Raw genomic sequence first — 17,888 nt, forward strand, 5'->3', positions numbered from 1 at the left:
CCCTCCACCCTCGATCCCAAGCTCTCGGTGGGCAGGAATGGCTTCTTACTTTTAGTGATCCCTGGACTGCTGATGCAGTAGCCTCCATGTAGTCTGTATTCGCCAACTGTGATAACGCTCTGTTTTTGTTTTTGCCTGCAATGTTTGAGGAAGGCAATGTTGGGAAGCATAAAGTTGTTAAAGATGTTTGCTCTCTTGTTTTTCTTCCACCAGTGGGATGGAGTAGGACCTCTTCCAGACTGTGCCGAACCACCAAAAGGGATCCAGATGCTGTGGCACCCATCAATAGTCAAACCCTACCTCACACTGCTCTCTGAGTGCTCAAATCCAGACACGCTGGAAGGGGCGGCAGGCGCCCTGCAGAACTTGGCTGCAGGGAGCTGGAAGGTATGGCCAGTTCATTACAATAAAAAGAAATCTGGAATTATGAGCAACTCCTCAGAAAACAATACAAGTCCAGTTTTGAGAAATGCAATTCTAATAAAGATTTTTAGGACATTAGAGGAAAACCATTTATATTGAACTGTTTTACTTGGAAATGCATTCCTTTTAAAAATTTGTCTTAAAGGCTCAGGGGTCCTTGAAGATCACTACAAACAGAGAGGAACAGATGTGATTATAGTCACTGAAAATGCTGTGAAGTGTTTTTCATTCTATTCATGTAGCTGAGCTACTTTGTTTTCAGTGGAGATTGTGACAGGTTGACATTTTCTCAAAGCACTATCATTAACTGGTAAGAGAGTTAATGCCCAAACACCTGTGTGTAAAACCCCATGTGAACACTTAAAATGTGCTGGGTCCCAGTCCCAAAAGGAAAGAAAAGAAACCTTTGTGTTTTTAAAGCATGGGCTTACAGAGAATAGTGTTGTTAGTTGACTTTGGCAAAAGTGTTAAAGCAAATGTATGATTGGAGAGGAGATTAGAACAGCCTTTTTCTGAGTCCTTATCAACTGACACTGTTCCTGATTGGTTTTCATGACACTCATTTTGGGCAGAAAGAGACTCACCCTAGGAAGCAATTCCTGAGTCTAGTTACCAGTGTGCTAACTTGCTTTGTCACTAAAAAAGTGTGACCTCTTAGAAGAATGAGGGCGGGTGGGGAGAATACCAAGAGAGAAAGCTTACACTTCTGCCATCCATGTTCCATACATTTCACATCAAATCCTGGGATGTGGGATAATCATCAATCACTCCTTTCCTTGACATTTATTTTCTTCTAAACGATGTTAACATGTACACATAACTACAGATAATGTTCAGAAGCTCAAGGCCATAGGTGTCACACACACCACACACCCTAGCCTCAGCATTATGTAACTACACCCTCCCCTTTGCTTGTTCCTTTGGATGTCTGCCTTCTTGTCATTCTCTCTGTGTCATCCTTTGTTTCCATTGCTACGGTCCAAGCTACAGAACTTCCTTCTTTCTTGGGTGTGCCATCCCAGCTCATGGGCCCCAGCCCATGACAGTTCCTCCCACAGAGCTGGCCATTGCCTCATGGCCAGACTCACTTCTTCTTAGGGATGGACATAATTAGCCCTTTTCTATACATTGCCCATAGACCGCCCTAAAGCTGTACCCATCTCTTGCTTGCAACCAGAGATTGGTGAAGAAAAGCTTCAAAAGCAGAGTTGCACCAGGTCAACATCCAGAGCATAGTCTTACAGGAGCATGAAAGAGATACAGATGGAAATCACTTCCTGGAACGAGGCCTTAGGTCTTATGCTTCTCTAAGTTTAGCGTGATCCAGGAAGCTTTGACTAAAATCACAGTTCAAACTAAGGCTCTACCTTTTCTGAGCACAGTGAGCCTGGGAAAATTACAGCACATCACTGTGTCTCAGATGTGTCACCTGCAAACAGGGAAAATCAGGGCTGCTTCACTCTATATCATGCACATCAGTCACAACATTGGATGCAAGGATGACAGCAAGATGTCATAGGCCAAGACACCGTTTGTGCCAGTGAGCACTCACACGCTCAAGAGCAACACGATCCTACCCAGCTCCCCTGCCTTGCATCATTAACTAGACAGGTGCACGGAAATAGGCTCTGGGCTTCAGGCATCAGCCTGACTAAGACACAAATATCTAGATGGTGGCAAATCTGGTGTGCCATCTTAACATGTTGTTTATCTCTGTCTCTTTCTCTTCTTTCTCTCTTTCTTCCTTTATTTATTTTTTAATTTATTATCAATTATCATTTTCCTTGAGAAGTACTTATGTCATTATCATGTAATCGTAACAACTTAAAAGTGGAGAAATGTCTTTGGGCTCTAGAAGATTTTGAATGTGAGACTTCAACCTTTAAACTCTATATTCTATATGTTCACAAAGTAGAAATAGGAAAAATATATAAAAGAACAAACTCAACCTTCTAGAATTAAAATATAATGCCTGAACAAAAACTATGTGGAATGGAAATATCAGCAGATTAAAGACTACAGAATAAAAGATTCGTGAACTTCAAGACAGCGATAGGAATGATCCAAAATGAAACACAAAGAAAAAAAGAAGAAAAAATGTGCAGTGCATCAGTGAGCTTCAAGTAGCCTCATATGTGTGTAAATGGAGTCCCCAGATGAGAGGAGAAAGGGCAGAAAAAAATTTAAAGAAATAATGGTTGAAAATTTTCTAAATTTAATGAAAACCACAAACTCACAGATCTAAGCAGCTCAAGGAACCCCAAGCACAGAAAACATGAAGAAACGATACCAAGGTATATTTTCATCAAATTGCTCAAAATTAGTAATGAAGAAAAAATTCCTAAAAGCAGACAGATAAAAAAGACATGTTAAAGTACAAAGAACTGCACCACATCTAAACATCAAATTTAAGAATCGGTGACACTAGTTATTCATTCATACAACGAGTCCTTCTGAGCTGCTAAGACTGTCCTCTGGAAGAAAATTTGGTCTGTGCACCCCTGTGTCCAGAAGCCAAGCCCCGTTTATCTTCTTGTACCTCACTTCCCACCCCTGTGCTTGGCTGAGTGAAAAAAATCAATCGTTGAGCATTTATCAACTACTATGTCCACATGTCTTCCTTGAGCAGTGCAGTGTTTTCTATTTATTAATGTCTACTGGTCAATAAGAATTTAGTAGCACATATTAATTACCAGGCCATCCTCAGATGGTCACATTTTATGATTTTTATTTGGTTCTTTGGTTCAGATGGCAATATACCGTCAATACAATGTAAAATTGATCGAAAGAAGTTATGAGAGAACGATTTTCTTTTCAATGCCCAGACTGAACAGTGTATTGCAGGCTGCAGAGTTCAGCAGCAAGCGCCCAGTTCTGCAGTTTCTACCGTGCTGAGTTTTCTGTGTAAGTTTCCAGATCTTACACAGATCAGTTGCAAGAACTGCTTAGATATGTGTGGGTCTTTAGGTGTGTAGAGTAAGAAAATGATAAGTTTAGAAAGGGTTTACTACCTCTATATTTTAAGGTCTCGTCTACTTTACATAATGGGAATTATGGAGGAAGTATGATCATCGCTCTTAGTATTTTCTGGCGATAGCATGTTACTGACTGTTTCTACCACAATAAATCTGTGCATTAGTTCAGTACAGTTGTCCCACATATCCAGAAGGCATTTCTTTGGTAAATGTCTCTACTGCTAAGAGAGTAGAGACTACTAAGAGAAAGACAGAAGGGTCTAGAATAGCCAAAGTCAGCATCACAAAAGCTGTTCTGTTTTAGACAAAGCTTAACTACAACCTTCAATTTCCCAGTCCATATTGGACTTCAATCAACAAGTTAAAAAATGCAAGAACTCTTGTAAGCAGACACATAGACCATCTTAAGAAGGGAGAGTAGATACTGTGCTGGCAAACAGAAAAGACAGAAGAGTTAGGAAAATGGAATAAAAAAATGCAAGAATGGGCTGGGCGCGGTGGCACATGCCTATAATCCCAGCACTTTGTGAGGCTGAGGCAGGCGAATCATTTGAGGTCAGTGGTTCGAAGACCAGCCTGGCCAACATGGTGAAACCCCATCTCTACTAAAAATTCAAAAAAACTAGCCAGGTATGGTGGCGTGCACCTGTAATCCCAGCTACTAGGAGGCTGAGGCAGGAGAATCGCTTGGACCCAGGAGGCGGAGGTTGCACTGAGCCAAGATCATGCCACTGCACTCCAGCCTGGGTGACTGAGCAAGACTCCATCTTAAAAAAAAAGCAAGAAAGAAAAACTGTTAGAGACCATTCAATGTCATGGCTGTTCCATCTATTCTGAGAGTCATAAGACTGGCCTTCTGTCATTAAGAAAATGTTATTACTAGTAATTTTAGAAGACAGATAGCATTTGAGAAAGATTTCCATCCCAATGGTTAAAGTAGAATTTTGACTCTTAGGATGCCAGTCCTGATTATCAGAAGCACTACTTCCCTAATAATTCTGGATAATGGGATAGTTCTCAGGTATGACAAGGGGCTGCTAAGGAATATTTGGGAGTAGTTATAAATGTATTCAGATATACATAAGAAATTTCTTATCACAATACAAATACACGTATAGGGATCAGTGATATTATCATCATCTACTGTATAATTTACTGATTTGCCATATTTCATGGGAAGAGTGAGTAGACAGTTCTTAGGAAAGATTTGAAAAGATTATCATTAAGCCAAGCAAAGATAAATTATTATAATTTAAAGAAGACAAAGGATGACTTGTCCAGAAACCAAACAGATAAATCCGTACTTTAAAAAAGATGATTTCAGAAAAAAATCTTGAATTACTAAAAGATTGAATTAGGATACACAGCAGCATACAGTGTTACCATCTGAAATCTAGAATTCTAAAAATGTATTTTTATATCACCTGTTAAAATTTAGTGGTAGTTCTTTCGTGTTCTTAACTTTTTATGACCCAAGAAAAACAGAAATGTAGAGGTAAAATACTAGAATTTTGCATGGAGACAGCTTTTTATAGACCTCATTATCTACAACAATAATTTCTCTTTATAGGAAGATCATGCACACTCTTTTTCTGTGACAAATTGTCTAACAAATGAGATCTTCATAATGGCCCTAAACACTTTTTAAACTTTAAAACACTCATTACTTGGTTTATGAGCATCAGAAAAACATAATGTTTTTATGGCAGAAGCAAAGTGATAAATGTTTTTCTTTGCCAACATGGACTTCAGTTACCTTTTTCTCATTTATGGTACAATGATTTTGTTTGTTGCAGAATATTAAAACAATTGGGTGTAGTGCTTTCAAGATTTCCAAAATGTGAATGATTGTTCTTTTAACTCCCATTTATGGATTATGTCTGTTGTGCTTGAGCTTTATGGAAGCCCAGGATTTGAACTGTAGAAATATATCTGTACTTGCTATGAAGTCAAACATTTTAAATTCTTTGTACAGTCAGTTTTCCTCCTAAAGTGTGACTCTTTTCAAAGCATCTGTTAGTTGCCATTTATTTTTAAAATAAGACAGAACAAAGAGATACTTGGATGTTAACCATTAATATTTAATGAGCTAACATAATAGCAACATGGACTTTGTAAAGAAGGAAACAGAATCTCTGGCCATGTGACCCAAATGAATAAAAAATGTAAGAGAATTGGGAAATCTGAGATTTGTTCTTAGAGAGAGGGATGATAGTCTTGAGAAAGACTCTGAATTTAGCTTATCTTAGTGTATTTTGTAAAAATGAACCAGGGCAGATCAGTGGAGTCCATCAAATGCAAGTAAGAATCATGGCTTATCGTCTAAGACAAAGTGATTTGTCTTTGCTCTAGTTAATGGTGTGATACCAAGCGTTAGACTTACATGTAAAGAAACAGAGTTCTGAAAGACTTTGATGAAAATGGGACACAAGGCATCATGCCTAATGAATTAGAAACTGGGCCGGTATAAACATAGAAGTAATCAGAGCACCCTGTCCAATCAGCAGTCTCCTGGAGATGGAACACTCGGACACAGGCAATGGCCAGTCTGTTGCAGGACAAGGACGGACCCATTCTGTGGAGCATGAGACGGGAGGAGCATGGCCGCAACCAAGTCATGGGCCCTAATGACAGGACTCAGTGACCTTCCCTACAAGACCCGGGAAGTAGTGCTGTTAGCAAAGATCACTTCTGTGTTGCAAATGCCATATGCGTCCAAATCGATAAATGAAGAAAACCCATTTTTGGATAGTTTTGCATTAATGTTACGACTGTCATTGGATGATGTGATAAATTACAGAACTTTAAAGTTGTAGAAACAGCTGAACCACAGGGACTTCCACTTCCAGCCAAGATGCGAAAATGGAATGAAAAGGTTCAAACTTACCTTTCTTCAAGGAGAAACAACAACGACAAAGAAAAGACATATGTGAAACATTAGGGTCTTTTAGTAAGACACTAAACATTAGTCAACCAAGGACAGTGATCTCTGAAAGACTGGAAACAAAAGAAGGTGAGTCCTCTGGTTGTCTCAGCTCACTAACTTGAGAGAATTTCCAAGCCATAGCACGAAGATTGAGGGACCAGGGGAACCTCAGTAGACTCACTGTATTGAGGAGATGGAGCTGGGAATCTAGACATATCAGAGTGATGGGAGTTCATATGATGAAGTACAAAAGAGGAGACAGCCACACATAGAACCCTAGAGATGTGCAGAGGAGACCTCTCAGCACATGTGTGTGAGGCAAATACCCATGGCTGGGAAAGAAACACCTAAAGTTACTAGAATGAAATCGGCCACTCACATGGGGGTGCGTATAGTGCATGTTCCCAAGAGCCAGACAGGAAAATCTCATCATCCATGGGCCACTGGGGAGAATACTCAGTAGGGTCCTGCCTCAGTACTGAGGAATAATTAGCCGTGGACTGACCGTCTTTCCTATCAAATCTTAAGTTAGACCCAAAAGGTTCAACAGTTTCCAAGTGAATTAACTGGATCCCAGAACAAAGCTTTCAGATATCCTTAGGAATACGAAAATATTCAGCACTCAACAAATTAAAATTGAGAGTGTCTGGCATACAACTGAAAACTATCCTGCAAGTAAACAGAAAACACAATCCATAATAAGAAGAAAAATCAAGCAATCAAAACTAACTCAGAACTGACACAGATTATTAAAATTGTCAAATAAGCAATTATTGTAACTGTATTCCATGTGTTCAAAACATTTTAAAAGTCACACATGGAAAATGTATAGAAGACTCAAACCTCTAGAGTCTGAAATGCAGTGTCTGAAATGAAAAATACATGGGATGTGATTAACAGCAGATGAGACATTGCAGAAGAAAAGATCAGTAAACTTGAAGACAACAGAAGCTATCCAGAATGAATCACTGAAAGAAAAACAAAAGTTACAGATCATCAGTGGGTGTCAAGTGGCCTGATATATATGTAGCTGGGGCATTCTAATGAGAGGACAGAGAAAAGAAGAGAACAGAAAAAAGAATTTTGAAAAAATAATGATTGAAAATTTCCCAAATTTAATGAAACTCTTAAACTCACAGATCAAAGCTTAAACAACCTCAAGCACAAGGAACCTGAAGAAACGAAACCAAGGTGCATAAAAATCAAACTGCTCAAAGTCAACAATAAAAAGAAAATATCCAGAGGAAGAAAACACATGTTCCAGACAAGATAAGGAAGATGGCAGATTTCTCATCAGCAACAATGCCAGTGAGAAGGCAGGGAGGCGCCATCTCTAAAGCACTAAAAACAAACAAACAAAAAACAGCTGAACTGATTGGGCTCAATTATATATTAAATTGATTTTTAGTTTGGTGTCCAGCAGACAAAACGTATCGCTAAAGCAGTGCCAACATTTTTGGCACCAGGAACCAGTTTTGTGGGAGGCAATTTTTCCATGGATCCAATGGAGCAGAGAATAGTTTGGGAATTAAACTGTTCCACCTCAGATCATCAGGCATTACAGTCTTATCAGGAGCCTGCCACCTAGATCCCTCACATGCACAGTTCACTATAGGGTTTGTGCTCCTATGAGAATCTAATGCTGCTGCTGCTCTGACAGGAGGTGGAGCTCAGACGGTAATGCTCTCTCACCCACCACTCACCTCCTGCTGTGGGCCCAGTTCCTAACTGGTCTGTAGCCCAGGGGCTGGGGACTCCTGCTCTAAAGGGAAGTCCTAGTCCACCAGCTGCACTTAAAGCACTTGAAAAACTCCCTGCACATGAAACCCTTTCCAGTCCAGTTTCAGACACGGCTAACCAGGGAACGAACATGGTTAGTCGCCCAAGCAGTCACTTCGCAGAGGAATTCTAACATAAAAACGTAGATGAATCAACACAGCATGATCAGAGCTATGGTGGCTCAGGGTATGCCACCTCAACATTCTGTTCTTCAGTTCCGGAGAGAAACAAGTATTCATAAACCCTGAGTCAAAGGTTCTAGCACCACACCAGGGCCTCCAGAACAAATGGATTTGTTTGTCCTTAGAACAGACTCCCAAAGGGGCATGTAACTATTTATTTATTTCTTTATTTTATTTTATTTTATTTTTTGAGACCTAGTTTCATTCTGTCACCCAGGCTGGTGTGCAGTGGCGGGATCTTGGTTCACTGCAACCTCCACCTCGTGGGTTCAGATCATTCTCCTGCGTCAGCCTCCTGAATAGCTGGGATTACAGGCATGCATCACCACACCGGGGTAATTTTTGTATTTTTAGTAGAGATGGGGTTTTTACCATGTTGGTCAGGCTGATCTCAAACTTCTGGCCTCAAGTGATCTGCCCACCTTGATCTCCCAAATTGCTGGAATTACAGGCATGAGCCACTGCGCCTGGCCTGTGTACCCATTTTAAACCCCAGCAGTACTTTTGTGGCAGTGGTTAGAATTTGCTGGCCCTCTTAGTAATTGCAGTGGCTTTCATCCTTTTTGCAGTCTCCTTCAGAGCAGAATGCTATTGTTAAATCATCAGACTTGATACTGTCATTCAACCTGACATCTTTTTTCATCAACTAAACATTTTAAAATCTCCAACTGTGGGCCAAAAACTAGAAGACAATTGAGATAGATAGTTGAATATGACTTGGTCTCTTCCCTTACAATATGATCAACGTGTAAACAAAGCATCTACAAAATCCGTCACAGATGCAGCTATAGGAATATGTGCCGGTACTGGGCTGTCCATCAGGTTATTTTTACAACAAACTGGTGGAGGTGAGGAAGCACACTTCCAGAATTGCTTGTTAAGACCTTAGGGCTGGCACTCCATGATTTTAGAGAGTTCATTTTAGTATACTAGCATTGCATTATTTAGGAGAGTTCTAGCTGCTTTAACAAAGAGAACACCAAATATGCAAATACCCAAGCAAGATAGAAGTGATTTTCTCCTGATGTCACAGTTAAGCGCAGGTTAAGGCAGAAGTTCTTCTCCATGAATTAATTCACCCAGGCTGATAGCTGTTCTGCCATCTTCAATGTGTGACTTAGAAGACTGCTATTGTCATCACTGTCCACCAGCAGGAAGCAAAAACAGCAGCAAAAGCACAGGTTCATAACAACACATGTTCTGTTATGAAAGTCAAGATTACAGCTCTATGTCCCTTCTCATAGGCTGGGCTGAACTCCTGGCCTCTAGTATACAAATATCTTCATAAACTCATTCCCTACGAACAGTGAATAATAATTTGCAGTAAGATCATCTAAATCCAGATCCAAGAAAAATAAAATTATGTCTTCTAAAGAATTTGCTAATATATTTGATTTACATTAGATTATTAGAAAATAAAACACATGATCTTAGTAAAACAATAATTGCACTGGAATTAAATTACTACTTAACACTTCAGCAAAAACTTTGCCTTATAGTGGCAAGACTGAAAGGGCTTATCAACAGGGCCTCCAGACTGTTTCCCAAAGATAAATTTCAGATTTCTCTCTCCCCATAACCAGAAGAATTAAATGGCTTAATTTTCCAAAAATGATGTTTTCTGGTTCCAAAAGAAAAATATGAAGTCCAGAACACTTCCACCCAGGAGGCACTACATTTAAAGAGAAAAAAAAAAGATGTATTCGAGGAAAAATTTTCTGACTTAGTGCCTGTTAACTTAGAACAAGGAACAACTGAGTTAATTTTATTTTCCTAAATTGGATAAAAATCTTTCATGTCTGTGAATGCAGTGGCTCAGAGCCTGCGCCTCTCAACCACCACTCTTGTTTAGAGGGTAACAGTGTGAGCAGTTTCGTTTTGGACCTCCACTGTGGTCAGTTCCCTCATCTCATTGGTGGATTCATGCATCACTGTTACTAAGGAACACACAGGGGCCTCAGAGTAAGATCCGAGGCAGCCCAAGTCTCATACCCTGCACTGTCTTCATCTAACAGGGTTGTATTTAGTTCCCCAGAAGGCATTTCTAGGTGCCAGTTGCACACAAGGATCACATCTCTAATATTTGATTATATTCACAGTAAAAACAAACAAACAAACAAACAAAAACTTTTCATGTTCAGAAAGTTTCCTTTTTATAGAAATTTTTTCACTGAAAATTACTGATGCTTGAGATAGCTTGAGAGTTGGGGGATGAGCATGCTTCTTCCAGTGTCTTCAGTGAATGCTTCCTCTGGGTCACTTTTACTTGAGCTTGACCTTGTTTGTTCTTACCACAAAAGCACATCTAAATGTTTTCCCCCAGGAAATTATCTTGCCTGTACATTAATATTTCCAGGATAGCATAAACACATGTGCTAAAATTCAGTCTTTGCCGTAACTTGACTTACATTTTAAAAATACAGACAAAGAAATAAATTTAAAAAAAAAACATGCAATAGTTACGATTGCTTTAACCAAAATTTGTATTTATTAAATGGATTTATTTCTTTACTAACAGAAGGGAATTCTTCACTATTCATTTGATTAGATATATGAATTTTCAAAATAGATTTTGAAAATTTGGAAGCAAAGATATATAAATCTATAATGTAACTCTGGATGTGAAGAGCCGACACCTGACTTCTGTGTCCATTGCAGAATAACCCCATCATTTGAAGGACCTTGTGCTAACACTGCTCCAATGTTTCATAAATTCTAGAGCAGACACCAAGCACAGTTCTCTTCCTGCTAGGAGAATCTGGTAATTCAAATAATAATCCATTCTAGAGAGAATAATCTGAGGCATACAGCAAAAGCCATTTGGTTCCTTAATATTTTGTGCATTCTTTTTATAGTAAAGTGCTGGTAAAAAGAAGACTAATTAAGCTTTTCAGTACAGGAGGTATTTCCTACCTTCTTGTCATGGGGATGAGACAGCATGGTGTTGTAAATGAATTCAGAAACAAATTTAAGAATCTCATGCCATTTGTACCAAATTCCTGGTACAAATGTATTTTTCACTGGAAGAGTTTGGTTTTAAACTTTGACTTTATTATGTTAAAAGAAAAAGTGAGGTGGCTAATTTGATAATGGGGAAATGATCATTTAACTGAAAATCATTTAATTGCAGACTATGCTTCTCACACAAGAGTACTTTTAAGAGTATAGAGAATTAATCAACAGATTCAGAATTTTAGCACTATAATGGGTTCAGCCTCAGAAGAGAATATTTAGTACTTAAAGGAAACCGCTGCCTTTGTAATTTAGCAAATTATTAGGATTTCAACAAGGAAAAGCTAGTTAAATTATAGTATTAATCTCCTTTCAGGAACAAATTAGCCTTCACAGGATCGCCCCAGTTTCAGCAAGGGGGAAATTTTTAGAAAAATTATGATCATCAATTGTGTTTATAGCTGGGCTGGGATTTGTAAAAGTCAAGTCCCTGGAAATCCACATTAGAATGAGGCAGCCTGAACTTAAAGGGTTAAAAGTTATTGACTTCTTGTTGTTACCAGATTCTCAATACATACAACTGAGAATTCCATGAGACACAAACTTGTGTGCAAGCATCTTTGTTAATTCACTTCATGTTCATCTCTGAGCCCTCATTTGCCTGATGCCAAAAAATAGAAAGGAATGAAATGCAAATCTGAACATTTCTAGGCAAACCCAATCAAATTTAGCTTCTTCCCAGTCCCGTCAGGCTTCAAGCGTGGCCACATTTATGTTCTTCACCTTCATCCTCTCGTGCCCCTGCAATTGATTAAACTTGGGGGTCTTACAGGTATATTCTCGCACAGAGGCTGGAGGTGTGGGGTCCATTTCTCAGTGTGGAATCAGCTCTGTTCTATGCTGCCTCTTCTTCAGAACACAGATGAATGTAGTGATTGGTGATTGGACCATCTCCAGTCCAGGGTCCTCTCGTGGCTCACACCTGCCCTCCATCCCTTTTGAGCTGCCCTGAGATGCAACCACCTCCTCTCCTTAATCCAGAGAGAGACCGTCTGCTCTCAACATGTGCTCCACAGATGTGTCTCCTCCCTCCTGGCCAAGTAACCCCTCTGCAGCCCTGGGTCCTTTGCTCCTCCTCCTCAGCTAACCTACACACCCCACCCATTCAAGGTCACCCCCAGCAACTTACCTGTGCCACACTGGGGCTACAGGAGTCCTCCCAACCCTCTCCCGCCCAGCAAACCTTGTCACTGTTCTCTGTGGCCCCCCACTCTGGGATGGTACAGGAGACTTTGCTGAGTCTTGCTCCACCACTGCTGTCATCCAAGAAGGGCAGCTAAGCTTCTGTCGACTTCTGTTCTCCCATCTCCAAGGGGGATTTCATCCTCAGCGCCCCTTATCGATAGAGGGGGGCTTGTCCAGGAGGACTCCAGGGATCAGGTGGCAGCCCCCACAGTGCTGCCGTGTCTCTTGCTTCTTCTCCAAACTGCATCCTTTCTTTCTCCAGCATGGAGGCTCTGTAATGACAGTGGAGAGGATAAATTGTTTTCTCCCTAATTCTCTTCCAAATATATTCCATCTTTTACCTGGATCTGTGCCCTCTAGCCTTAGACAGTACCTGTTTGCTGCTGCTTCGCTGTTCCATGCTGACAACACTTGGTTGGGTCAAATAACGGCCTGAGCCTCTCCCCAGCGGGAGGAGTGCAAAAGCTTTATCCCATCGCCTGTCAGGAGAAGGGATCCTTTCCTGGCACAAGCGAGAAATTCTAATTAGACATGACTTCTTGTATTGGACCTACTCAATCTGGGCAAATTGGTCTCATTTACTGTGATAATATTGGAAATCTTCCATACACAAACAGACATACACATAACCAACCTTTCAAAATGAAAGCCATTTTCTGTGCCTCAATAATAAAAATATCAAATCTGTTGTCTGGTTATCCTTTCTCTCAGGGAGAACACATCACTGCTCACCAGTTTCTTGTACCAAAAACATGTTTCTATATCTCATACACATTTTTGGTCTTAAGTCGCCATTTTTTGTTCTGTTGCTCTCAAATCAATTTCCAGCAAAGCTGAAGGAGTCCCATTGTTTTCCAAAAACCAAATCATCTTTTCATCCAACATTGGGGGTATGGCTAGTAGCTGGACTTCTAAGAAGGCAAAGTTATGTCCATTTATTCTAGGCTCATTTCAGATATGGCCAGGTTCTCCTCTACCTCTCTGGAAGGATGGAGAGAAAGTTGGCCATGCCTGGGAGACTGAGTGTGGAGGATTACAGGAGGCGGGATGGGATGTTGGTGGAGGGAGTATAATGTTAGCAGCACATAAAAAAGGCAGATATGGAGTAATAGGCTTCGGAGTCAGGGGGGCAGGTGACTCCTGTAGACAGGTTATTGAATATCTTTGTGCCTAAATTTCCCTGGCTATAAAATAAAAATGCTGACCTCCCTGGAGTTTCATGAATTGGAAGAGATCTCAAATATATAAGCCAGTTGCATGGGGCCTGCAAAGAAATGGTGCTGGGGAAGAGATAAACTCATTTTCCCCAGTTCATCTCTTCCCCATCAGGCTGAGGGCACATGCTTCGGCCTGCCTAAGTTGCCAGGAATACCCCTGCCATCTCCCAGAAGGTCAAGAGTATCTCCCCAATGTGGCAAGCTATTATTGATGTTCCTTGTGCAATATGTCAGTGTTGACCCCCACACCCTGATTTGCATTCTCTTCCTTTTTCTAGCTTCTCTCCCTAGTTTTAGGGAAGATCCCAGGAGTAAGTGGGCTGCAAAAGCTCAGATTCCCAGGCCTTTCCAAGCTGGGGACTGGAGACCCAGCAGAGCGCAAGGGGTAGGGGAGGCAGTTATGTCCATGGAAGCATGTCCATTGAATGCATCGATGGAAGTTGGCATTGTACCAGGAGAAAGAGCTTCCTCCTTGTGAAGGGATGTCAGTTCCAGATTCCCGTATCCCAAGAAGCAATTTACACACCGGTTTTGTCATGTCTGACACTTCCTGACCATCCCCTTCTTTGCTCCCTGAGAGTGGAGCTGTCAAATAGTTCACTGCAACCAAGAGATGCTTTAGTGAGTTTTACCTGCTCCCCTACCCCCTCAAGGCTTCCCAGAGCTTGAGGCACAAAGCGGGGGTGAGAGAAAAGCATACAGTGTGAGTTGATGGTGATAAGAAACTATGTAAATGTGACTTCTAATGTAGGACAGGATGAAGTTGTTTTTTTGATCTCATATTTCATGCAGGGCTGGGCTGAGGATGTGGCAGGCATGGCATATGCCCTACGTTCACTGCCAGAGGGGGCTCCCTGCCTGCCACAGGTGAGAGCCAGCTCTGGGGTGCCTGCCCCCATGGGGGAGGGGGGGTGGAGGGGGCCTGCTGGGGGGACTGGGTGGGAAAGGACTGGTCCCCAGGAGGACCCTGCCACAGAATCCACAACCTCATTGCGTGAATGTAATTTTCTCAACTCAAAATGAAATTGCAACAAGTGAAACCCTTACATTTGTAGATTTTTCTATTGCACTCTCTTCTCCAGGACACTACAGGACAGTATACATCATACATGCAAATGTCTGAAAATCTGGGCCTGCATTCTGTTAAGTGAATCTGAATGCTGCTTCATCCAGATATTACAAGGACATTTTAATATGATGAATTACCTGTGTTCCATTAAGGCTGACGACCAGCAACCTGAAACAAACTTTATGTCCTACTTTATAAATAAGACATTGAATTATGGCCCTGAACATTATACAGTTTGACCTTAGTGTTTTAAAAAAAAAAATTTTTTTACAATGTGCACTCTTGCTTTTCAATGTCGTATTTGCATTTATCTACCCTGCCTGTTTCTGACGAGTCCACTCTTTATTGTTCAGCCAATGACTTAGTGGCACGTTCAGAAACTCACCTCTGTGCCCTATCTGCAAATTCAAAGCTCTTTTTAGAAATCACTCCCACACAACCCATTCTCATTTTCTACTTTTTCACAAGTTTTTTTTTTTTTTTTTTTTATCTATTTCTCTTAATGTCACTGGTCCCATCCGCCTGTCCCAAACCTCTGTATCTTGAAGCATCAAGTATCTGCATCACGCAGATGACACTCAACTTCAAGTACCGAAAACACTGTCACAAAGGAAACCTAATGCGGTTAACTGATTAACCCTGAAATCTTGGTCCTGTGCTCAAGGCAAAAAATGCAGTTAAAAAGTTTAAATGCACGGCTAACATATTCAACCCATTCTGCACCTAGGTCTTGGTAACGCAACCTTTTTGGCTCCTGTAAGCAGCCGTCTGAAAACGCAAATGTACCATTTGCATGTAGGGTTTTCTTCCTGTTTCTGACGCCCTTCACCTTCCCTGTTTTTGCAGTGGTCAGTTTATATCCGAGCCGCTGTCCGGAAGGAGAAAGGCCTGCCCATCCTCGTGGAGCTGCTCCGGATAGACAATGACCGCGTGGTGTGCGCGGTGGCCACGGCACTGCGGAACATGGCCTTGGACGTGAGAAATAAGGAGCTCATTGGTACGTTCTCTCTGAGTCACAGCGTCGCAGCTGTTACTGGAAAATATTTTCTCTCGGGGTAGGTGTGGTGGAACCCATAAGCACAGCATAGGCTTATGCAGAAGCCGTGCATTTATTAGCAGCCCCGTGTTTTCTGCTGTCCTTCTAGTTTAAATCCAGTGCACTGATTTACCTTTTAGAATTTAGAGGAAAATGCGATGCTTGTTGACGTTTCTTTTTTTCTTTTTTTTTTTGCGGCAGAGTCAGGCCTCAAACCACATCTGTCTGACAATAAGCCCATCCCCTGTCCTTTGCTCTAGCTGGTTAAGAGTGAGGGGTTCTGAGTCAGGGTTCTTGGCTCTGCCATTTTCTGACTCAGTGGCTTTGGGCAGGTTGCTGAACCTTACTGTACCTGACTTTCAACATGTGTCAAATGGGGCCACAAAGATCTCCACCTTGTTTGCTTGTAGAGGGGATTAAAGAATTCAAAAATGAACTAATATATGTAAAATACTTACTGCTTGACCCATGCTATGCGCTCAATAAATGTTAGCTGGTATTATTACCATTACCATGTTTATTATCACTGTTATTACTGAGGAATCCTCAACAATACTGGTTGAAACTTATCATTTGACAAAGTCAGTAAAATTAGGCCCAGAGATGGGAGATGTATTTCTTAGAAGGGCACGAAACCAGATAATTTTTTTTTCTAAAAAAAAAAAAAAAAAAGAAAGAAAAAAAAGAATGAAGGAGAGGAAGAAAGAGAAAGAGGAAGAGGGGGAGAGAATGGGGGTGTTGCTTTATTGCCCGGGCTAGAACGCAGTCTAAAAATGGGTATGCCTATAATTGTGCTTAATAATAAGAGACATGAAAAAAAAATGAGGGAAGAAAATAACAAACAAGCAGCCAACCAATATTTCATTGAAACCTGTAAAATAGATGTGATGTGGTACTGATAAGAGTGTATATTTTGTGTATTTAAAGTGGAGAGTTCTATAAATGTTAATTAAGTTTACTTGTTCCGGATCTGAGTTCAAATCCTGGATATCGTTGTTAATTTTCTGTCTCATTGATCGGTCTAATATTGATGTTGAAGTCTCCCAATATTATTGTGTGGAAGTCTAAGTCTCTTTATAAGTCATATATATATGGGTATTCCTATATTGGGTGCGTATATATTTAGGATCTTTAGCTCTTCTTGTTGCATTGATCCTTTTATCATTATGTAATATCCTTCTTTGCTTCTTTTGATCTTTGTTGCTTTAAAGCAACTCCTGCTTTTTATTTATTTATTTATTTTTGCTCTCCATTTGGTTGGTAAATCTTTCTCCATCCCTTTGTTTTGAGTCTTTGTGTATTCTTGCATGTGAGATGGGTCTGGATGCAGCATACCGATGGGTTTTGGCTTTTTTTGCCTGTCTGTGTCTTTGGATTGGGGATTTAGTCGTTTTAAATTTAGAATTAATAATAATATATGTGAGTTTAATACTGCCATTTAATGTTAGCTGGCTGTTTTGCCTATTAGTTGATGTAAATTCTTGATTATATTGATGCTCCTTACTTTTTGGTATTTTTTAGAAAGGCTGATACTGGTTGTTCCTGTCTATGTGTAGTGGTTCTTTCAGAAGCTCTTGTAAAGCAGGCCTGGTGGTGATGAAATCTCTGAGTGCTTGCTCGTTCACGAAAGATTTTATTTTTCCTTCGCTTATGAAGCTTAGATTGGCTGGATGTAAAATTCTGGGTTGAAAGTTCTTTTCTTCAAGGATGTTGAATATTGTCCCCTACTCTCTTCTAGCTTGTAGGGTTTCTGCTGAGGGATCTGCTGTGAGTCTGATAGGCTTCCCTTTGTGGGTAACCTGACCTTTCTCTCTGGCCGCCCTCAGTATTTTCTTCTTCATTTCAACCCCGGTGAATCTGGCGATTATGTGCCTTGAGGTTGGTCTTCTTGAGGAATATCTTTGTGGTGTTCTCTGTATCACCTGGAGTTGAATATTGTCCTGCCTTGCTAGGTTGGGAAAGTTTTCCTGAATAATATCCTGAAGCGTATTTTCCAGCTTGGATTGATTCTCTTCATCACATTCAGGTACACCTATCAAGCCTAGATTAGGTCTTTTCACATAGTCCCATATTTCTTGGAGACT

General features: G+C 40.6%; 1 protein-coding gene across 13 annotated transcripts in view; it reads left to right on the forward strand.

Annotated features, from left to right (window-relative positions):
- The window catches only part of CTNND2 (catenin delta 2), a 944,995-nt gene that overhangs the window by 809,902 nt on the left and 117,205 nt on the right, over positions 1–17,888 (forward strand). For 9 of the 13 annotated variants that reach the window (XM_032278818.1, XM_032278825.1, XM_032278819.1 and 6 more), the window contains 3 exons: positions 214–387; positions 14,492–14,566; positions 15,615–15,765. In XM_032278818.1, the coding sequence (XP_032134709.1) occupies positions 214–387; positions 14,492–14,566; positions 15,615–15,765 (400 nt within the window). The remainder of the gene's footprint in view (positions 1–213; positions 388–14,491; positions 14,567–15,614; positions 15,766–17,888) is intronic. The other 4 variants (XM_032278821.1, XM_032278827.1, XM_032278824.1 and 1 more) reach the window with 1 other exon arrangement.

This window comes from Sapajus apella, unplaced genomic scaffold, assembly GCF_009761245.1.
Source record: "Sapajus apella isolate SASKATOON/1434 unplaced genomic scaffold, GSC_monkey_1.0 scaffold11, whole genome shotgun sequence".
Classification (NCBI taxonomy): domain Eukaryota; kingdom Metazoa; phylum Chordata; class Mammalia; order Primates; family Cebidae; genus Sapajus; species Sapajus apella.